Source organism: Struthio camelus, chromosome 7, assembly GCF_040807025.1.
Source record: "Struthio camelus isolate bStrCam1 chromosome 7, bStrCam1.hap1, whole genome shotgun sequence".
Lineage (NCBI taxonomy): Eukaryota > Metazoa > Chordata > Aves > Struthioniformes > Struthionidae > Struthio > Struthio camelus.
Window position 1 is genome coordinate 43,352,876 of NC_090948.1, and position 23,295 is coordinate 43,376,170.

At 40.5% G+C, this 23,295-nt stretch overlaps 1 protein-coding gene across 1 annotated transcript in view; it reads left to right on the plus strand.

Moving 5' to 3' along the window:
• PTEN (phosphatase and tensin homolog) overlaps positions 1 to 20,616 on the plus strand; it is a 47,596-nt gene extending 26,980 nt beyond the window's left edge. The window contains exons 5-9 of the mRNA XM_068951122.1: positions 1,160 to 1,398; positions 6,913 to 7,054; positions 9,416 to 9,582; positions 17,560 to 17,784; positions 18,701 to 20,616. Coding sequence (XP_068807223.1) covers positions 1,160 to 1,398; positions 6,913 to 7,054; positions 9,416 to 9,582; positions 17,560 to 17,784; positions 18,701 to 18,886 — 959 coding nt within the window. The 3' untranslated portion in view covers positions 18,887 to 20,616. The remainder of the gene's footprint in view (positions 1 to 1,159; positions 1,399 to 6,912; positions 7,055 to 9,415; positions 9,583 to 17,559; positions 17,785 to 18,700) is intronic.
• The last annotated feature ends 2,679 nt before the right edge of the window (positions 20,617 to 23,295 follow it).

A 23,295-nucleotide genomic window follows, 5' to 3' on the forward strand; every position in this document is an offset into this window, starting at 1 on the left:
GAGTGAAATAAACTGTCCTTGCAGTTCCCTCCAGAAGGCTTCAGACTTCTGCTACAGTGATTTAGCAGTTCCATAACTTCATCTCTCACTTCTGCTCTTTAAAGTCCTTGGGGATTCATCAAAAGGAGCCTCGCGTATATGACGAGAGTAGTACTTACAAAGCAAATACAAACACTTGCCAAAAAATGAAACGCATTCATTTTTAGACCAGAAAAGGAAATGGTGTTTCTAGCTGAGAATCTTTAAATGAACCAGACTTAAAAGTTCTGGTTCTTACAAGTTCCCAAGTCTGTCAGTTGAGAATTGGGGTGTACTTTGTGTAGTGCAGTTTCCCTAAGCAGACTGGTATAACTTTTATGTAATACTGTCAATCAGCATGACATTAACTGTCACTTTATTTGATGTGTCAGGCAGAGGTTTGGTTTTGGGTGCTTCTATCTGCTTATTGCTTTTTTTTGGCCTTTTTTGAATTTTCCTTTTATTTCTTGCATACTAACTTGAAATTCTTTACATCTTTAGATGGAAACAGTGTTTTTGTGTGTGTGTGCATACATGTGAAAAAGGACAACTTCATTAGGTGGTTTGGCATTTAAAACCCATAGGTACTACAGGTGCCTCACATGAGATTCCTTTTCTGATTACCATTTTTTAATGTGAAATTTACTGTTTCTTTGAGAAAACTCTGAGTTTTTTCTCCAGCGTAGAGCCAACTGTGCTCAGAATTTTTGGAGAGAATATTCCTGTTTTCTGATCAGTGAGTGAGGTCTAGCCTTGTTTTCTCTGAGCGAGTCGTTCAGTTACTGCTAGAGTAATGTATTTTCACGAGGCTATTCTTTGTGCCAACACTCGCTTAAATTCCAAAATCCCATGATGTAAGGTACGGAGCGTATCCCACTCGTTTCAGTACCTCTGTGTAAAACAGTCTCTTCATGTAGCAGCATGCTTGCTTATTTATTACTAGGGAAATGTCTGTGAGGCATTTAATATGCAGCACGTTGCTGAATAACCATGGACTCAAAGCATTTGTATATCTGTATGTAAGATGGCTTTTATTTAGAATGTTAATTTTTTGCATGCTTGTCGCAAAGTTGACCTGTCTAGTTGGGCTTGCTGAAATATTCTTCTGAGATTTTGATAAAACTCTTTCTTCCCGTTGCAGTTGCACAGTACCCTTTTGAAGACCATAACCCACCACAGCTAGAGCTTATCAAACCTTTTTGCGAAGATCTTGACCAATGGCTAAGTGAAGATGACAATCACGTTGCAGCAATCCACTGTAAAGCTGGAAAGGGACGAACTGGTGTAATGATATGTGCTTATTTGTTACATCGAGGCAAGTTTTTAAGGGCTCAGGAAGCCCTAGATTTCTATGGGGAAGTAAGGACCAGAGACAAGAAGGTGAGTATTTTTGTTCTTCCATTCTCCTGCCTATATCTGTGTGCTTTTTGTAGTTAAGGTGAATTAGAATGGTCAAACCTATTAAGAAATGGTTTAATCAGTTAGGAGATAGGGTTTGCTTTAGCAATTGGTCGCAATCCTGAAATTGTCTGTTTTTTCCATCTCATGTTCAAGGAGGTCTGGACAGTTTATTTGCCTAGAAACACTAGTCTGCCTTTTAAAGGGCATTCTGCTTTGTTTTGCATCGAATGGGTGGTTGATGAGTGAGCTTTCTCATTCAGCATTTTCAGGCCAAATAAGAGGATTATTCTAGCTTGTTTTGCCTGAATGGAAGAGCTGTTCAGATCCTCAGGTTCTCTAACTTCTCTGGTGTTGTTACGAGATGCTTAGTCATTTAGGTGTTTGTTACAGCTGAATCTCCCTTCCAGAAGAGTACATGCAGTCTGTCCCGGGATTCCCCCTTTCAGTGAAAGGGTAGTTAAGCTCAGGCATTGGCTGCCTCAGCCTGCTTCATGAGATGCTTGCTGTTTATTTTCTTGTGCTTGCATCTCATGAGAAGAAATGGGAGGAGCTCATTTCAAAGAAATGATGCTAATGGCTGCGAGAACTTTTGATTAAGACCTTGTCAGTAGTAAAGACAGACCTGGCAGCAATTGTATGTTGAACTTTTTGGGCGTGGTTCAGCCTTGTTGATGGGAACCTAACTTCCTTATTTCCAGTCTTCTCTAGATATATTAAGGTGTTCTTCTCAAGGTCATTTCAGCGAGCTTCCCTGCTCATCTTCCATCAGTTCTTTGTATGCATTGTTATAGCAGCCCAAGGAGATCATCCCCGCAGGCCAGATTCGACCTGTTCAAGTACAGAGCTCTCTGAGTTCCTGTAATATTTGCGTAAAGTATTAATTACACAGAGTATAGACCTCTAATAAGTAGAGTTTTATGTTTGAAGGCTCTTGAGAGTAGAAGTGTCACATAAGAACTTACAGAATTTGGCTGTTGATTCATTAGAAAGAGTAAATACATTTTTAGTTTGCTCTCTTTATAGGATGGAGCTGCTATTCCGTACCCTGCATAGAAGGTAATTATGGTGTAATATGGGAAAGGAGACAGTGGCTTCCCACCAAAACCTAATGGATTTTTGTAACAGTGCATGATAGTGAGTAGGAATGAGCTGTGTGATGAATAAACGGTGTAGATTACTATTGCTGATAAAGGCTATCGAAAAGGCCAGAAGTGTCACAAAAATTACATAACAAATATGTGGTGAAGCATTCTGTGCCTCAGTTTCCCTTTTGTAAAAAGAGGGTAGTGTTTCTCTGCATGAGCGTTTTGAGGATATGGTCAGTTAGGCGCTCACTTAATGCTCCAGCGGTACCTCTCTCGTGTTTGGGGTAATGGAGGATTTAGTAAACAGGAATAGTGAGAGCCTTGTTTAGCTTCACTGTAAATACTGTCTGTAACCAGCAACTTTGTTTTGGTTTCTGTGTCTCTTCTGTAAGAGTTGACTTTTCCATCTCCACTTCACCTGGTTATCTTTATTTGGACAATGGACAGTATGTGATTTATGTGATCTTAAAAGTAATATTTATGAATAGGTATTACGGTGTGGATTCTGGAAGTTTTTCTTCCCTTTTGGCCCATATTTCAGCGTTATATCTCAGGTACCACAACTTTATATAACACCTTTATATAACTGACTTCCTGAAAGCAATGAAACAGAGGCTTCAAAAGAACTGCTTGCACCCAGAGACAGGCTTTTTTGTTGCTGGACCAAGATAGGCATGATTAAGGAAAACGGGCTTTAGTCAGATACCAGATTTTCTTTGTTTAAAGCAAGCACAAGGTGCACAGCTTGTGAGTAGCCGCTCAGAATAGCGCAACTTGAGTGCACGTTCGGCTCCATCGCTGCTTGCCATTAATGTGCATAGCAAATTGATTCTCAGGAGGATTTAGTCCAGGCAGGCAGGAAGTGAGAGTCTAATTGCAAGAGGAAGTATGACTAACTGGTCAAGAGGACAACCTCCACTGCTTCTATGGCAAGCATTTACCCAAATGCCTGATGGGAGACGGAGCCTCACAGAGGCTTTTGCAACACTGAGTGAGAACTGTTGTACTTAGGCTGACAGTTCCTGGATAGTCTATTAATGTACTGCCCTCCATGTCCTGAGGAAAGTGGTGGGGGAATAAGACATACTTGAACGGAGTCTAGAAGTCTGTTTTTGACCAAAGAGTGACTTCCGGCCCCCCAACTGCCTCTTTTCAGCTTTCATAACTCTTGCAGAGGCAGGGGAAACCCTCAAAAAACCAATGCAAGCATTTTACCTCCTTCAGAAGAAGGGACTAGGAAAGATGAGAAGGTATTGGCTAAAATATTGTGAGTATCAATCACTGCCACGTTAGTATAATAGGACTCATTCCTATTTTCTCTTTGAACGGGGGGAGACAAACTATTTTCTGAAGTTTGGTATAGAATTGTAATTGTACAGCCAGTTTTCAGAGCCGGGGGAGAAGTAAATCCAAAAGTCTTCTAAAACGTTGCTCCGTCCACCGTTTGAAATTGCTAGTTTATCACCTTTTTTCCTTGAGATGGGCACTGTGAAATACTCCTGTGAGGCTGAAGAGTGACAGCATATCTTTCTATGGCTGCAGAAGGTCTTTATTCCCACAGCTGCCTTGAATTGGTTTATGGTGGAGGGTTAGTCTTGGAAGGAAATGTGTCTTGTAGTCTGCTTCTCAGTAAATAGATCTCAGTTGGGAATAACCATTCAAGTCCTTGAGTCGGAGCTGATCCATTCAAGACCTTTGTACTGTTGTGTTTTAGAAACGGCTTCTGATAGCGGTGGTAGCAGCAGTTAAACGTAACAGAACAGGAAATGAAAACCAATTATTTTCTGCAAGGAAATCACAAAATGACTCTTTCAACAGAGTCGAAATACAATGTCTGATGTGTCAGGGCTGATCAGTTTTGATCCCTGTTTGCGGACTGTACTGAGATGACAATCCCCGTTAAACCTGATGCTGTAAGCTTAGTCTGAGGCTGCAGCTTTAGCCTTGCTCTCCCAGTTGGGCACTTCAATAATATGAATGTGGGAATGCTACTTCCAACATACGTATGTTCGTTGGTAACGCTGCTTGTACAGTGAGAGGACCGTGAGCGGCACCTGGAAGTTCTTCTGTGACCGATATTCGGCTCAGCAGTATACCCTGAAACTCCGGCACAGGGGCTGGAATAAGCTATCTAAAGTCCATTTAGAAAATGATGAGAGTTGTAGTGAGGAAATGTAAGCTTCTCGAGGAGAAAATATTTAAACTATTTTCTGATTCTTTATTCTTCCTCGAATAAAAGTAAGTGGGGATTCGATTGCACCCCTCAGAGTATTGCCTTATTATAGAAAGTCTTTGAAATCAGACCTCTGAAGAATGAAGAACTTTCTGTGCCGCTTCAGTGTGACTGACTGCTTAGGATACCCATGGAAAGGCAGTGTCTCTGGGAAGTAAAAACTATATGGCTGGAGGGATAACATTGCCCTTTTGGCTAATAAGAACCGGTTTGGCTTTGAGGTCGTCTGTCACTGTATGTAGCCACATAAGTGAAAGTTCTCCCTTCGTTCTGGTCCCAACCCTGGTTGCCTTGGTCAGGTTTGCTGGGAGTTTCTCTCTGTGGCATATCCATTCTGGAATGGAGAAACTATGGGCAGAGAAGAGTTTTCTCTACCTATATGACTATATACCTGTATGACTTTCTCTACCTATGAGTGTCATGGCTGGCAGCGTTGGCCGATTGCTTGCTGTGAGCCTGAGCTTGTCTCAGTTGTGAAAGTTGGACTCCGATACAGAAAACTTTAAAGCTCCCTTAAGAAATGGATCTGACAACTGCTGAGATGAGATCCGGACCAAAAAAACATTGTCAGCATAGAAGGCTACTTAAGAAATTGGTTGTACGAGTCCTATAGGGAACGGTCTTCTGTGTAATTTAGAAGCAGTTGAAGTGGTAAGGAGACATAATTACCAGCATATTTTTAATAAATGCAAGAAGGTATGTATCCAGCTAAATTTTCTCTCGTGTATAGAGTTGATGTTCACTAAATTAAAAGTATTCTGGCCCCTCAGAGCTTATGGCTGCTGTAAGGTGAAGCAGATATTAGAACAGAGTTTACAGAAATACTGTGTTCTAGATCTGTGACCAAAATGTTTGCAGACTAATATATGAAGACCTTTCACTGTCTCCAGTTTATTGCCATTTCACGTTTTGTTTTAATGTGAGAGTGTACTTACTGACTCTGTTGCAAGTATATTATATGAGCTACTATAAACCATATAACACATTTTCTGGAGGATAAAGTGGTTTTTTTCATCTTTGTCACTTCCTCCTGAAAATATTATCTGTAAGAACTTTAAAAGTATTCCTGCACTTGAAGTTTAAATTGGTTTAAAATCTGTAATAAAAATGTTCTTTGGTTATATGTTCTCGCAGCAAGTGTTTACTTCAGAGTTGTAATTCAATTGAAAAGCCCTTCATATAACAGTTTGGCCTATCAGGCCGCATGTTAATGAAACTTTCCACTTCGGATGTTTTGGTAAAACATTTCAGAAGCGTGTTTTGTACTAGAAAAGAGCATCCCTCTTGAATATGGTGATATTAACAAACAGAATTGGAGTCTTTTGATTTAAAATGTTGTAAAAATGTAATTTCGGCATCAGTGTTTTAGTCTTACAGGGTATTCAAGGGGTCTGCTGCTAAAACTGCTGCTGGAGGAGCTCTGACCCCCTTCCCTGGCCCTCCCCACCCCTCAGAAGCAGTAGCATGAGACCATCTTCTGCATGACCCTCAAAGCCTCTGGGGTGTTTCTATCCGAGATATGGAAGAGAGAAGTCTGCCTTCTTTGCCTCCTCCCTTGGAAGGTGGATGCAAGGAAATACATACAAAAATAAAGGGGAAATCAGTCTTCTACTTGTTCCACCATCGGGTGGTGGTTGGTAGCTGCCTGGTGTCACATAGTGCATGCAAACAGCTTCCCCTTAACTATGTTGCAGGGCAGGTAAAAGGGATGTGGAAACATGCGGGAGGGAAGAAGGGACGCGCACAGAGGCTGTCTGGGAGTGGTTTTGTAGGTGAATTATGATTTGGCGCATCCTTGAGATGAACAGGCTTCAGCTGATGCCTGAACTGCGGCCATCAGCCGCGGTGAAGAGATCGCCACTGAGGGCTGTCACGAGTTACTGTGCTGAGAAGCCATATCGTCCGTGCAGCAGTGCGCCGCGGGAGGGCAGGCGGATGCTCTCCTGGTTATAGCCAGTTTGAATGTGTTACTTTGCGCTCCGGTCTTTAACGCAGCTGCCGCGAAAGGTATACTCGCGCTTAAACCACAACAGCGTGTGTCGTGTGCTTTAGCCACCTTTTTATTCTTGCTTCGTTCATCTGGAGTTGCCTTGTGAGGTAGGGGGCAGAAGCTGCGTTAGCAACGGCTAATAAATGGTTTTGATTGCTTTTGAAGTTTGGTTTCCCTTCGTTTAGGGAGTAACGATTCCCAGTCAGAGACGCTACGTGTATTACTATAGCTACCTGTTAAAGAACCACCTGGATTACAGACCAGTGGCACTGCTGTTTCACAAGATGATGTTTGAAACAATTCCAATGTTCAGCGGCGGGACTTGCAGTAAGTACCAAACGCTGTTTTATTCTCTCTCCCAGCTCTCGCGGCGAAACGTTTTAGGCGCTTGAACCCGCGTTTGGTTACAGGGCCGCTTGCGACTAGCGCGCGGCGCTAGTCGCAAACGCGAATACCTGCACACAGAGCAGAAAAGATCATATTTAAATACTTTAGGTTCCCAAATCTGCCGGGTTGGTGTGGTTTATCCGCTTGCATCCTTCCAGGGGTAGTAGCTTGAGGTCTGTGAGGGACTTGTACTACGGCTCTTTCACTGCAGGTTTAAATCGGGAAATATTTAATGATTTGAAGATTAACAAATGATGCCTTGTGTACTTTTGCATATTTGCTACTTGATTTTTTTTATAAAAGCCTTTTCTTAAAGATATGGTGACTCTTGTGAAACGTGAATTGCTGAAAAATGTTTATTTTATTGTGTAGCATATTGACTTCAAATGCAGTAATGTCATTCTTCCCATGATGGTTTTAAAAATAAAAAAAAATAAAAAAAATCAGTTCCACTGGATACAGATGTAATAAAGAAAAGTTTATTCCAGACTTAATGGAGGCTTATAAAGTAGAATATGCACATTACATGATTAATCTGATTTGCTGATAACAGTTGTTTTAGCAAGGAACAGCAAACTCCTTGAAACTCTTTTATTAGTGTGAATAGGTATTTGCCTCTGTCCTTCCGCGGGCTGCATTACAAAGCAGTAACTGCCTAGCGTTGCACGCTCGTTTTTTCTATTACTGTGGGAAAATATTTTTTATGGTTTTGCTCTGGGCACTACTGCAATGTGTAATTAATTCCAGAGCCTCCTGCGGCTTTGGTTAAAATTGCACTCCTTGCGTTTGTGTAACACAGTACCTGAACGTGTAAGGCATGTAAGAAACAATCAAGCGACTTGTCAGGCTAGCTGTATTTACAGGAGGAAGAAGGGAGGAGCCTCTGGTCAAAATCCTTTGCCCCTAGGGTGGAGGTGTGGAGGTTACAGACTTCTGCAATTAACACTTATTTAATGTTTCGGATAAGCTGTGATATGCTTGTGAAGTCAAGCTACATGATGTTTAGCTCGCATGAGCATTTCCTTGTTTGTCCAGACTATGCTCTTAGCATGTTAGCTTTATAGTAGGATGTTCGGATAAGCAGATATTTGATAAGCACGTGGAAAGATATAATAACTAACAACTGTCACGTTTTACATTTTTCTGCAATTTTCAGTGACTTTCTGCATGCAAAACCATGCATTGCCACCATTGCCTCTTATAACCTGCAGTCACTGCGCGTCGACTGCGATGGCAGTAAATTTACCAAGACGACGTGTTTAGATCTTCCTTCCTTGTCGTGTTCCTTCTGCTTCATAGTCGCTGCCTGGGCAGTCATGTCTCGGGCGAAGAGAAGGGGTAACAGGGTTTCGCAGCTCTAAGGGTTTGAGAGGAATAAGTAACAGCTTTATAGAGTAGGCTGCTCAGCAGTGTGGTATGGGTACGTTAGGTACCGACTTCCACAACTCTGCGGTGGTGGTTTCAAAGTGGCTTTGCAGTCTAAGACAGGATATGGTTCAGTGTGTGTTGTCTAGAGAGCAGTCCAGATCTGATAATCACTGATAAATTTAGGAGTAAATGCAGAAAGATTTCGGTTAATTAGTAGCTCATTTGAAAAAACTGTAACATTTCTGGCTTTCATCCTATTTTTTGTTGCTGGTTTCCAAATAAAATCTGCTTAAGCCGCAAAAAGACTCCAACTTGAGCTGTTACCCCTGAAGATTTAATTCTGAAAGTTGCACTGTAGTTGGCACTTTTTTTCTTTCCTCCTGGTGGCAGAGATTTATAGGACCGACTTATGGGCTGTGCCTGTATAGTTTGTTGTCAGCGTTGGTTGGTTTGTATATTAATGTTAAATTTTGTCCTTGTTCTGTTTGTATAATGGTTCTGTTTGTGTAAGGGGAGAAATTGGTTTGTTCTGACATGACCACCCGCTCTGCAATGCAAAAAAGAGAAGGGGAGACTAAACCCCCTCAATTACATCCATAAAATAGAGATGAGAGGCACATACAAGGAAAAGTCAAGAAGCTGTCACTTTATATAGTCGTTTTCTCAATATAGTGTTGTTATAAAGATGCAGCAACTTTTTAGGAATCGCATGGTAGGCTGAGAGTATTTTTACAAAGTACAGAAATCTATTACATTGTTTCCAGTAACATCTAGTAAAGCTTTTCTTGCTGCACGGCAATGCTTAATGCTTCATAGACCTGTTTTAACCTTTTAAAATATTGTAGCCTGATGGCTATGATTCTGAAACTAATATTACGTTTTTTGACAGTTTAAGGCATTTCTTGTGAAGTGACACTCTGTTTTACCATGCAGATCCTCAGTTTGTGGTGTACCAGCTAAAGGTAAAGATATTCACCTCCCCTTCAGGACCCTCAAGACGTGAAGACAAGTATATGTACTTTGAATTCCCTCAACCCTTGCCGGTATGCGGTGATATCAAAGTGGAATTCTTCCACAAACAGAACAAGATGTTGAAAAAGGTTGGTTTTCTCACTCTTCTCAAAAGTGTTGCGAAGCCAGTCCTGGTGCAGGCCTGGGATGTTGGTTATTTTTTGGTGATGTGTAATCACAGTATTTAATTCTTTGATGTCTAATTTTCCCCAAGTAAGCAATCTACCACAAAATGAAGGCTGGATATTTTGAGATTCAGTGAGTTTAAGTACAAACATTGGATAAAAATGATAGTAGATATGTACTGCAGTAGTTAGGGGTAGTAGTGAGTAATCTAACTGAGGAAGAAACATTCTCATCCTAAAAATAGACTTGCATACTGAGCAAGTTAATTCCAGATGTTTTCTTCACTAAAATTTCTTCAAGTTTTAGCAGGATCTTGATGTCTGTGTGCTGTTGGCTGATTTCTATCCCATCTGTCAAATTTGGTTGAATCTCTGAGATAATTGAGTTCCTACGCACTTTGTGAAAATGTCTTTGCGCTCTATTCAGCCATCTCCTGAGTTCATATTGTAGCATTTCCCTGAGCTGGAATGCTTGACAGACATTCAGAGAATCTGCTCAGAAGTGAGACTTCTATCAGTGTCCTGATTGTGGGGGAAAAATTAATCTGGAACTTACTTTGACACCGAAGTCAGTCAATTCTTAAAGAGGAATGCCTCATCTTTGGGTTTCCTTAATTCTGGAGCTTGTATAGCTATTTCACACCTGCCTGAATGAAGACTGAGGATGAAACCATGTTGACTTAAATGCTACCTTTGTATTCGCAGCTTAAGCTTGTTCATTACAAATAGTTGTTCACTACTTGAGGTTATAAAACTTACAAGTACTCATTGAGCAAGTCTTCTGCACAGGCAAAGCAAAAATAACGTTACAATGGATTAAGAGACGGAAACCTAAGTGTCTGAGAAGGTTACACAGTCTGTTACCACCATGCATGCAGGTTGTACCTACTAGATGTATGTCTGTGTACAGGTACCCACTATTTCATTTGTGGGCTTGTTCAGCAACAAAATTGTTAACTAGTTTAATGATAAATTTTTCAGAGGCTGAAAATGTACTGTTCCATTGTGTATGTGCGTTACGTGTTGGTGCCTGTGAATTTCAAGTTTCTTAATTTCTTCTTCTGCCTGTTAAATCAGATGTCTTAGTTGATCAGTACAGCTGTGCAATACACAGAACTGTAAAACAGAGCATTTTTAATATAGTTTAAGTCAACAGTAAAATCGTTTTAATTAGAACTTCAATCCACATGGGTCAGTTTTGAGAAATGACTTTTACGAGAGCATCCAGATAAGTACTGTGAGCTAGACATGAGGGATGTAAGGGAGGAGATGAAACGAAACCCAAACAGCTGAGACAAGTCCTGTTTTATCCAGTCCCTGTCCTATCTTAACTGGCTATTTTGCAGTTTCTTTACTGTCTTCAGTAATACACGGTTTATGAACAGACCTCATAGGAAATTTTCTCCAGCTCTTCTTCCTATTAAGCTCTCAGAGCGTCAATACAGAGTTCTGGTGCTGGATCTCAGCTCCTTAACACCAGGAATGAACTGCTGTATTTGTTTCACCTCTGTGGAAAGCATTAAGTTCCAGTGATAGCACAAACTCATTGTCACAAATCCTCATTGTCATTACATAAAATTTTGGCAGTATAAATTCTGTCTTTAAGAACGCATTGAAACAATTGCGTAGAATTGCCTGTGGAAAGCATGTAACCATGCTGAAGTTTCATTTCAGTGTGTTGTGTCAGCTATGATTTTATTCCTTAAGGAGCCTAATTTTACTTGCTGAGTTCTTTTATCTTTTTTTCTAGTTTTTCAAGTACCCTAACTATTTTGGTCTGTGGATTACAGATATTGTGGAGATGCTCCTTTTCTCAGTGTTTTTGGACAGCTGGGGCTAGGAAATCTGAGATGGTGGAAGCTGTGCTTTGCACATCTGCAAGCTTTTTTGAGAGAGAAAAACTTTCCCTTCTCTAGACAGAAAAACACTGCCTTTTGTAAGGCTACCAGAAGCCACCTTGATAATCTGCTTCAGAAATCTGTTTGATCAAATTCTTAATTGCCTTCCACCTTGTGTAAGAACTGATGCCAAAAGAAAGTAGGTATATGGTGTTACACAAGTCTAGTAAGATATCGGTGAGCACTGATGTCAATGCAAATGCACAAATTCTAGAGCAGCTGGGGCTGGGTCTATGGGTCCTGCCAGGTGTAAGTATCTTAGTAGTTAACTTTATGAGCCCACTACTGAGCTATTAATATTGGGAATTAGTGAAATACTATCTCTGGCAACTTGCTTTGGCATCAAAGATGCTTCTTCCACACGGTCTTTCTGACAACTTGTTAAGTAAAGTGACTGAGAGAAGAAAAGGGCAGAGGTGAATATTTATGGCAGAAAACCTGTGTTGGCACAAATTTGTGCCAAATTTATCTGCGCAAGTTTCACATCTGTGAAGCCCCCTCTGACTCATATAGTAAAGTCTATTTCTTTTCTAGATAACCTCACTCTATGCTATCTTTAATCAAAACCCATAGAGAGTGCCTTCCACCATGGAGGCTTCTCACATCCTAAAGGTCGCCCAAGGAGGTGACCACCTAAGCTGTCAGGAACTTAGTAGGAGTAACAGTATTTTTTCTGAGTTTCTGGCTTATGTACACATGTTTATGGAAGCAGAAACTACAGGTCTGTTGCCCAATGCTGATTCTTGCTCGTCCAAGGTTTTCTGTTAGTAGATTTGTAGGTAGCTGAACAAGCTTTCTTGCACATGCTTAGAGGCATCACATATCTACTACTCAGCATTTTAACTTTCTATAAGAAATCTAATCAAGAAAATAACATTAATTAAACTGTAATTTTTGATCCCTTGTGGGCAGCAGGCTGGAGAATGGCTATATCTTATCTCCAGAGATAAAGGTAATCTCCTTGTCCTCTTGCTGGGTCTTTTTGGGTGTTTGATACCGCTGGTCTCAGCTGAAGCCTTCTGGATTTGATCACCTTCTGTATTCACTTTCAAACTCTCTAGTTCTTTAAACGACTGTATCATTGTCTGCAGAGCCCTCTAGTATAGAGGGTCCTCTTCAGCTTCGATGAAGCTTTTCTTGGATAGTTTGAATAACTTGAATGGCCGAGGGACTTTGGCACTGCAATGCTAGCTGCTTATTGTAAAATTTAAAGCAGTCAAGTGTCCTGTTTTATTCAGTAGCATAACTTAATTTAAGCAAATTCAGTGGCTGATGGGAGCTGACCTCCAGCAAAGGATTATTAGTGCTGGTGAGATGATGTTGGTTAAGGGGGTGATAATTTGTACCATGTGGCAGCAGCTAAGTCCACAGCTTTTGGTCTTCTGTTGTCTAATAAATTTGTCGACTGTATTCTTGGACCCCTCCTTCAGTGTGATGTAGCTGCTTCCTTTCGTTCTGTGTGTTTGCTGAAATGAAAACAAAATGGCTTGAGAATTGGGTGCAGTTACTAGTTTCATGTACAAATTTCTGATTGTTAGAATTTGGTAGTTTGGGTGTCAGGTTTGCTTCCGTGTACCTGTCCTGAAGGCTTTTCCTTCTGGTTATTGATGTTGACGTGATAATCTTCCTGATAAGATTTCATGATTGTGATAAGATTTTGGAGTATCCTGAAGTCACTTGCCTCAGCTAGAGGCTGTTTAATGATAATACAGTGGGGATCCTCCTTGTGGAGCCTTGGGGTAGAGGAGACGTTTTCAGGAGGGTTACAGTGCTGAGCCCTCCCAGTGTTCATCTGAGAGACACCCTCGCGTGGGTTTTTATAACAGTCATTGCTGTTTTATACTCGGAATCTAGTATGTGCAGTGCTGACAGCATTGCTGACAGCTGTTGGGTATGCCATTTTGTCTCTTTGTATAGATGAGAAATTATGCTACATAGGTAAACAGGATTTTGGCTGATTGCTGTTTAGCAAACACTGAACTTGCTTTGAAAACGTCAGAAGACTTTAACTTGTTGAGCTGAAAACGGTACAACAAGTTCCATCAGCGGTAGTGACGGGAAGGCTGTAAGGCTGGCCTGGGACAGGTTGGAACATGATCTCCATCCTCTGATTACTGGATAGCATAGCCAAAACCCTTAGATGTTGCTCCAAAGTGGTGAAGTACCTGTAGGTTTCTCTGCACAACTGAACTCTCAGAAGCAAATGGGAACTCCTAGCTGATGGCTTAATTGATCTTGATTTTTGGATTTCAGAGATCTCAGGAGGAAGTCAGAGGTAGGTATCAGCTCTAGAGTGAGGATGTATGCACTGATTTTTTTTGTTAATCTGAGAACTAAAAAACTGTACAAGGCAGGGATAGGTATTATATGTCAGAATAGTAGGATTAAATCAGCTTTTGTTTCACGTGTCTGATATTGCAGTGTAGATTGGTTATGAAAAGAAATACAATCTATATCGTACATCTGTAGTTTTTAAGACAGATTATTGTGTAACTGGAAGTGAAGCAAAACATTCAGAAAAAGAGAAAAGCCACCAGCTAATAATAATTCTCAGAAGCCTATTCACTAAGTAGTGTTACTGTGAATACTTGGTCCAGTACTCTGATCTTCAGTAGTTTTCCATGTAGAAGCGAAGTACAGTTCATGCCTTGGTTTTTAAAATTCCTCTCGTTGGCCCATACTACAGCTTTCTTCATCTCCTATGGAGTATCTTGAAGCCTGCCATTTTTGCTGAAGCTTGGTAAAGCTGATGGAAATCTCACTTGGAAAAATGGGCTTTGTTTTTCAGTGAAAGCAGTGACACGGTTACCAGCTTTAAGAGCTAATTCCAAAAACGTGACCAAGTCTTCTCTCAGTTTTTGTGACTACGCCATGTTCCAGTACCCAAGAACTTAGTTTTTTTAAGCTAATTAAGTTAGTGTAGCTGGAAAGGAAGAAAAATAGCCCGATGTTTTAGAGTGGCTAGCTCAGTAAGGTGTATTTATCCCAAGGGAAACAGGCTAAAAATGTCTGGTGAGAAGTTCATCTCTCTCCTCCCCCCCCCAAGACAATATCAGTAAAGCTGAGTACCTACAATTTCAGTTCAGACTGGCCCTTAAGCTGTTGAGTAAATCTTTCCCGGTTCTGCTCCACCCAACCGAGCTTAAGCTGAGGCGTGACAAGACCATGCTTTCTGCCTCCACTGGCATTGGTTTGCATCTAGTGACCTTGTTTGCTTTGGCACCGTTTTTCTGCAAAGCTCCTTCAGCACTATTGATATAAACCATTTTCCAGTTTTTCCATCAATCGTCTGCTGCAGCATGTTCATCAGCTTCATCTCTCCTCTGTTGACATCACTGGAGGCATCGTGCGCGGTACTGAGGACTAGCACCGAAGTGCGTTACTGCTTCTGCAGTTTGGTACTGAAGAAGATGCAAGACTTCAGTAGTACAATCACCCTAGATACAAGAGGTGGCATCTGAAACTCACTTTCTTCTGTGAGTCCTCCCTGGGATGATGGCCTTTCCACCAGCAGTGAGTCTGCAGCTGGTGTGTCTGCCTGCTTATAGAACCGTTGAGTGCTGGAAACACCAACCTCAGGCTTCCCTTCTCCCTGATTGCAGATTGCACTTGGAAGCCGTAGTGTTGCTGTTCTGTAGCTGAAGGGTTGATGCCTTTCATTGTTGTTCTCTTTTGGCCAGAACGTCTCTCCTGGCACGAGCAGGAGGAATCATCTCATCTCTTCTGAGGACTGTGGGTCTTTAGGGGATCCATCTCCTGGGCACAGGAGAGTCTTGCAGACCCATTCATGGGGGTTTTGCCTACTTAGGCTTTCTTCATCAGGCAACAGTTTAAACTCATACATGGCCGACAGGCTGGTGACTTGTTGGAGCTGGAGCGTTACAGAAGAGTAAATCCTCTTGCCCAGGACATTCAGGCTGTACTTCCAAATCTCAAGGATGTGCAGTTTTAGATTGTTTCTGGGGCAGTTAGTGAAGAAGAGGGTGCTAGGTGTATGAGCAGGTTGTGCCTGACAAGAATCTGCTGATTGCTGTAGATAGGATGCCTTGAAGGGACTTGGTGGCAGTGGCAAACATCTGTTAGCATCCCAAGACAACTGTATTTACTGCGTGTTCTGGTAAACTGTCGATTCACAAAGGTGCTGGTGAGGCATGTGTTGGAGTGGGTAACTGCTTAACTACCAGAAGAATTTCTGACAGATAGTTAACTTCCTTCTTTCCCGTTGGGCTTCCTTTAGTGCTTATAGAAGTGCACACAGGCTAGAAGCTGTTTTGTGTGCTTTTAGAAAATACTGAAAATGGGGCTACTAAACTTCGGGAGAGTAGTCATGTAGAAGTTGTTTCATCGGACACTTCTGAGTTCCCTCTACTTCCACGTGCTTACAGATTTCTCTTAATTTACGAGGAAGAGAATGTAAGTTAAGCAATAGTCCTTCTCTTTGCCCTTCCCTCCGCTCCTGCATCCCAGGAAATTTTGTGATGGTTTGCTGGTGCGAAACTGCCTCCAGCGGGAAGGGGTCCTGATGTGATATGCATTAGAACCACTTCTGTGCTACCTCTGATACGCTCATAAAGTTTTATAAACCTCTCAGCAGAGGTTTATAACTAGGGAGATTGGGAAGAAAATCAGAATCAGATTTGTGTGACTGGTAAGCAAGGTGCATAAATTAGCTCGGATGGAGTTGGTCCACATTCTGTTCCTGTATAACATGAAAGCACGTTGGATTCTGTTATGAGCTAGCTTTGTGTCATCCTCTCTCCACCAGCTTTAGGGAAAATGTAGAGATACTGACTATTGTGGAAAAAAGACTGGCTGTTTGCATTTTGGCTCCATTCGAGTTTTATGGCAAAAGATCCAAACAGAAACCTTTATTTGTAAGGAGGAAGTAAATATAGCTGTGAGTTTCAGATACAGAAAGGTTCAATGTGCTAGTCAAGGCCTGACCTATTTATAGTAGTTGATCTTGGAAGCATCTACTCTTGACTGACGGAAGTGTGGCAAATGATAAAGAAGTATTGCAAGAACCTTCAGTACATGCTGGGCAGCTATTTCCCTGAGAGCTTAAAGGTGAAGTTCCTGAGCATCTCATCTTTAGCGATTGCCTAGCCAACAGCAAAACATTTGTTGCTGCTGTTTCAGGAGCATGTGCAAACATAGGCACCCGCAGCAGCCTTCAACCAGGGGCTCTAGTGGTCGTGAAGGATGTGATGTGCTGGCTGGTATCAGCTGGCACTCCACTGACTTTTTACAATTATAGATATATTTGTATTTTGCCTCTTTGTGTGTGGCTGCATGTGGCGGTATTATACTGGATAAGCTAACTTACACCTTTCCAGATAGCTATTGACTGTCAAGTTCTGCTTAAGGAGAATATTCTTAAACTGTTAGTGCCGGTATCCTTATTCTTTTGTGTGGAAGAACAGCAGACAATTTCAGAGTCTGACTTTCTCTTAATGTCAGCAAGCATCTGACTGTTAGAAATTGTTGCTGTAGAGCAATGAGTCCACTAAGATAGCAGTTCTGTATTGTAGGGTGTTAGCTTACTGCTGTTTCTATATCAAAATTTAATTTAAAAAAAAAGCATCCTTTTAGACAGGAAGCTAAGGAGAAGGATTTTCTCTGATGAATATTACTCATCCAAGCTCGTTTGCGAAGTTGTCTATTAGGTTTGGCTACTGTTTGCAAGATATACGCAAGAAAAATCTCTTTATGCCTTGTAATTACTGATTTTACACTTGTTTGATTTAGTCATCTGCTTTTTTTTTTGTAGGTATGATTGTTTTAAAGCCACCTCTTAATAAGGAATGACTTCTGAAAGTTTAAAGGGTTAAAATTTAGTCCGATTAATGCAGAGTTGTGTGTATTGTCTGGGAGAATTGGTGAAAGTGTCTTTGCATGCAATGTAACCAGTGACATACCGTTGTCCAAAAAGGTTTCATTTGATATTGCCGATTTGTTTTTCACCAAATGATATGTTAGTCAAATTAATGTGCCATTAGTGAATACTAAAGCAAGCTTGTTCTTTGTGTTTTTTCCCCCCCAGGACAAAATGTTTCACTTTTGGGTAAATACATTCTTCATAGGACTGGATGAAAATTCAGACAAAGTAGAAAATGGAAGTCTAGTTGCAGATCAGGAACTTGATGGTATTTTCAGTACAGAGCGCTCAGATAATGATAAGGAGTATTTAATCCTTACATTAACAAAAAACGATCTAGACAAAGCAAATAAAGACAAAGCCAACAGATATTTCTCTCCAAACTTCAAGGTCAGTATGTATTATCTGTAAACAAAGCTGAAAAACTGCATGCAGTTGTCTGACTTGTCTGTCTTGCCTTATGGAGGAACCATTTGAAACTGCTGTAAATGGAGAAATTGATTTCACATGAATTTTCCACCATTTAGCTAAGGTTCTACCTTTTAAAGTTTATTTGCTTTTCAGGAAGGCAACATATGGTATTGGAGTGCTTATGTTAAGATGGCAGAAAGCTGGGAGTATGGGCTTTGGTTTTGTTCCATGCTGCGTCTTCATCAAAGCCGTTAGAGACCAGTGGTAGGAAACCCAGAGACCCAGGTAGCAGTCTTCGTACCAGCCAGTCCTGTACCAGCTGCTTTGCCGTTCAGGAGGCTTTGCCCTAAGCCCCGTGGCCTTTACACAGTAATTCCTGAGCTGATTTGAAGAGGTGCCTGCTTGAAAGGACTGCCCAGTGCTATTCTCCTAGAGCCTCTGGGTTTAGCTTTGAGGAGCGTGAGCCCTTGCCACCATGGCTTATAAAAACAAACACCAAGAAGGATTTCTGAGGTATTCCGACTTGCTCATGAAATATCTATTTTGTCCATAGCAGAGCTGCAGATTTTTCCATATTCTTTCCTTTGAAGGTAATGGTCGTAATTACCTGAACAGACGGGCTATAACTCGAGAGTACAAACTGTTGATGCAGATACGCAAAACTCTTTTGGTGGAGCCTGGAAAAACTGCTGTTCTGCCATTTGTTCTTTATTTTGCCGGGAGTGGTAGAGAGAGGCAGCTACCCTTACAAGAGCACTTCCTTTCCTGAGTAGAGAAAGGAGTGCTTGAGTGATTCAGCGTAGCGAAAGGAGCCATGCTGTTCAAAATTGCATTGTTACCTCTGCTCTGTTAATGTTGAGGTTCCCTTTTTAAATGTTGTTTTTTCCTTTCCTAGGTGAAGCTATTTTTCACAAAAACAGTAGAAGAGCCATCAAATCCAGAGGCTAGCAGTTCAACTTCTGTAACACCAGATGTTAGTGACAATGAACCTGATCATTATAGATACTCTGACACCACTGACTCTGATCCAGAGAATGAACCTTTTGATGAAGATCAGCATACGCAGATTACGAAAGTCTGAATATTTTTTTTTATCAGAGATGGAAAAAACAAACCATGAAGAGTGACAAACTTGAATAAACTGAAAAAAAGGACCTTTTTAAATGGCAATAGGACATAGTGTCAGATTATCAATTATAGGAACAATTCTTTCCTGACCAATCTTGTTTTACCCTATAAAATATACAGGGTTTGACACTTGTCCAGTTGGAAAACAAAAAAGTTACGTAGCTCTGATATGTATATACCTTTTTGTGTCAAAAGGACATTAAAACTTCAATTAGGAACTATAAAGATGGCACTTTCCCATTTTATTCCAGTTTTATAAAAGTGGAGACAGACCTAATGTGTATACGTAGGAATTTTTCCTTTTGTGTTCTGTCACCAAACAAAGTTTCGAAAAAGCGCAAGTATACAGGTTCACATCCTGCCCCTTTTTTTGCACTTATGTGGCAACAGAAAAGTCTGCAGTTGGCTAAGAGAAGTTTTCTAGAAGGTTTTACTACATTCTAATGCATGTATTTTGGATGGGGGATGGAAAGTAATGCTCAGAAAGGAATAGAGGCTGCTGGAGCTTGGCCTGTGTACCATATCCAGCTATTTACATGCACCTTTCTTTAGCATGCTACCGTAATTCATCCTGGACAGTTGAAGAGTCGGCCGCTGTCACTGCTTGTTGTTTGTGCATTTTATTTTTTTTAAGTGTAATGGTGCTAGAAAAGGCAGCTAGAGGGAGTGATTCTGTATAGGGGTACAGGAATGAACCTTCACAACATCCTAAAGACCCACAAATGAAGGGATAAAAATTATTGGGGTCACAGAGAGGAGGAAAAAAAAAGAAAAAAAACACAGCAACAATGACTTAACCATACAAATGTGGAGGCTATCACCTAAAATACGGGCTTGAAACAAATTGTTACAAAATTTGACAATGATTTTATTAACTGTTTTTTCCGAATTGTAATGGCTGCTCCATCTCCTGTGTAATCAAGGCCAGTGCTAAAAGTCAAATGCTATTAGTACATACATCAGTCAACATCTTACATTTATATTATTAGTTTTTCAATCATATTCCTGCTGTGAATACTTCGTGTGCTGCCTTGCAAGCTTTTTCCTCATTAATATAAAAATATTTTGTAATGGTGCACAGGAAATTTCAATTGGAGATTCTCCAGGTTAGTGTTTATTTTGAAGATTTATGATGCATTTATTCAATCAAACCTCTGTCAGCCGTTCCACCCCTTTGACCTTACACATTCTATTACAATGAGTTTTGCAGTTTTGCACACTTTTTAAAAAAAAAAAAAAATGTCAGTAACTGTTAGGGAGTTTTACTTGAATACTCAGTACCTACAATGTTTTAAAAAGAGACATTGCACATGATCTAGAGGAAACCAGTGTTGCAGTAAATTCTCAACACTGCACGTAAATGAAGATATGTGTACTTTTTAAAACCAGACCTTGTCCCAAATATATTGTTTGCTATTAAAAAACAAATTAGATTTCTAAACTTGGCAGTCTTGTATCGTTTGTTCCTAGGGATATAGCCAGGAGTAGGGATTGAGATTCGCTTTCGGTATATAATTGATGTGCCCAGACTGCAGATGACTTAACAGAGTACAACTACTGTTGTATATACATGTGAAGTAGCTGACAAAATTGTTTGCTATGAAGTTCACCGTGAGTAGCTGTCCCCAAATTTACACTTCTTTAGGATGTCAACCTCCCTCCCACCTCCCCCACCCCATTTAATTAACTTACCGGTGCTGACATTGAAGTTCATTAGCTGTGTTCTCGCCTAGATAACAACTGTGTGTGGAATCAATAAGGGCCCTGTACAACAGCATTAATGGTAAGAATTTGAATAAGACAAGGCAGGATTTCCATCAACTACTCTTGGTAAACAAAGGTATGAAGTGCTTTTTTGGGGATCTTTTGGTCAGTTTTGCTCAAATCCATGACTCTAACTTCTAACAAAGCTGATAAATGTTTTCTGACTGGTAGGTTTAATTAGACTGTAATATCTTAACGGATCAAGGTCGCTGGTTCCAGCAATCATTATTCCCATTGTTACTGAGGAGCAGGAGGTGGTTACCTTGAGATGTGACATTTAACTACCCTTTGAATCATGTTTCACCCTGTCTGTTTTTAACAGTTGAAAGTTGTGTTGGCTAATAAACAAAAATGTTCATGCTTTAAAAATCCTTGGATATTGACACTGTTCTGTGTCCCGCTTTTGGACTCATGATAACAAAATTTGACTGGAGAGGTTCCAGTATGCAACACTGCGGGCAGGATTGGAAATAATGACGTGATGGGCTTTTGCACTGTTATTCTTCCTTTGGAATGTGAAGGTTGGAATGAGGGTTTTGATTTTGAATGTTGCGATGTTTCTGAGAAGCCTTGCTTACATTTTATGGTGTAGTCATTGGAAATGGAAAAATGGCATTATATATATATATATATATTATATATATAAATATATATTATACATACTCTCCTATACTTTATTTCAGTTACCACCCCCATAGAAGTTGACAAGAATTACTATGACTGAAAGGTTTTTGAGTCCTTATTAAAACTTTATTTATGACAGTATTCATAATTAGCTTGAAATGCATTCTGTAGGTAATCTCTCCTTGAGTTTCTGGACTGTATGCTTAACCTTTTGGATGTGCAACAGCTTACATGTCTGAAACTACTTGAAGGCATCACTTCTGTAAGAGCTTACTGTTCAGGCCCTGAAGCATCCCTGGTCATTGGTAGCCCCACTCAAAATATTTGCCACAGCTATTGAAGGGCAGTTGTATGAATAGCATCCGGATTCTTTCCTGTGGCACACATTGTAAACTGAAGTGGAGTTTACATGCGGCATCAAAAGTTTCAGCTTTCAAAAAAAAAAATTAAAAAAAAAAAGGATGCTAGTGTGCAAGTTCCATGTTTAGTCATAGCAAATGTGTGCAATATGTTAACGATGCCTGTGGTTGCCACGAAGTGCCTCGTTTACCTTTTAAATACTGTTAGAAAGTGTCATGCATGCAGATGGATGGGGTGGAACTGTGCACTAAAAGGGGCTCCAACTGCAGCGTTCGGCAGAGCTGCCTTTCTCTGCCAGTTCAAATTTTCAGTCTGTTTTCATATAGCATATATATATATAGATACTAAAAGAAAAAAAAATCAGTCTGTTAAGCAGCCTTACTCTGATTCAGCCTCTTCAAATACTATTGTGCTGTGCAACAGTGGCTCTGTGTGTAATGCTATGCACTGAGGATACACAAAAACCAAGTATGACATGTACAGGATAATGCCTCATACAAATCAGATGTCCGTTTGTTATTGTGTTTAACAACCCTTTATCTCTTAGTGTTAAAACTCCACTTAAAACTGATTAAAGTCTCATTCTTGTCACTGTGTGGGTGTTTTATTGAAGTATTTTGAGTATAAAATGGTCAGATAATCTTGCTTTTAAGCAATGAAATTTTAAGCGTGATCATTAGAGCAAAGGACACTTCTCTAAAAGCAGCTCCTTGTATGTAAAAGGTGCATTTTAAGAGAACTGCAGTTTAAAACCCTTTTCTATTCAGAAGCTTTAAACAAATGTAGGCATTAAAAGTGCAGATTGTGTGCAGTGACTTCAGAAGACTTTTTTTTTTTCCTGTGACTTCCTGGGGAACTAAATTATTTTTAGTCTCCAAGTAAGAAAATTCCTACCAAAATGTGTTTTACCTTACTTTTTTTTTAAAATGTAATCTGGTACACTTCCAGGAAAATGAAATGCTAATCAAACTGAGAAGGCTTTTGTGAATCTCAGAACTCCAGTAGCTTTACATTGACGGTGAGATATCTTCTCCCCCCCCCCCCCCGCCCCGGGGAACAACATAGTTTACACATTAAATACCAGAGGTTTTTCTTTTTTGGTGGGGGGGGGGGGTGGAGCAGAGGGAGGTTGAGGTGGTGTTTGATTTTGTTGCTTTTCTATTTTCAAGGTAGTCTTCATACCAGTGCTTAAGAAATACATGTTCTTTCCCTTCTGCATTAGGGTTACTGTTTGAGCCTTTAGGGAAGAAGAGACTGGCAGCAGCCTCGACGAATAGCCTCTACGTTCCCTGTGATTTTGGCAAAGCGGAGATAAAGAAGGGTGCTCTTCTGTGCCTTTGAGTTTCTGGAAGGTGTTTGGAAGTCGCTTAGCAAAAATCTGAATACTTCAGATAGCTCTCGTTGTTCCTGCTTCCTTAATTTTGTTTTAATCTCAGATCTGTATGACGTGTGGCTGAGTGTCTTCAAAAACAGATGTGCCTTCCCAACTCAAGTATTGGGTCGATGTTTAGTATTGTGGCCCTTTCTCTTCTTTGTGGTAAGAGAAGTGAAAAGTGTTTTTCTTGCTTAAGGGTGTGGAGTTTTTGCCTACTGTATCTGGTCCTCTTACATGAA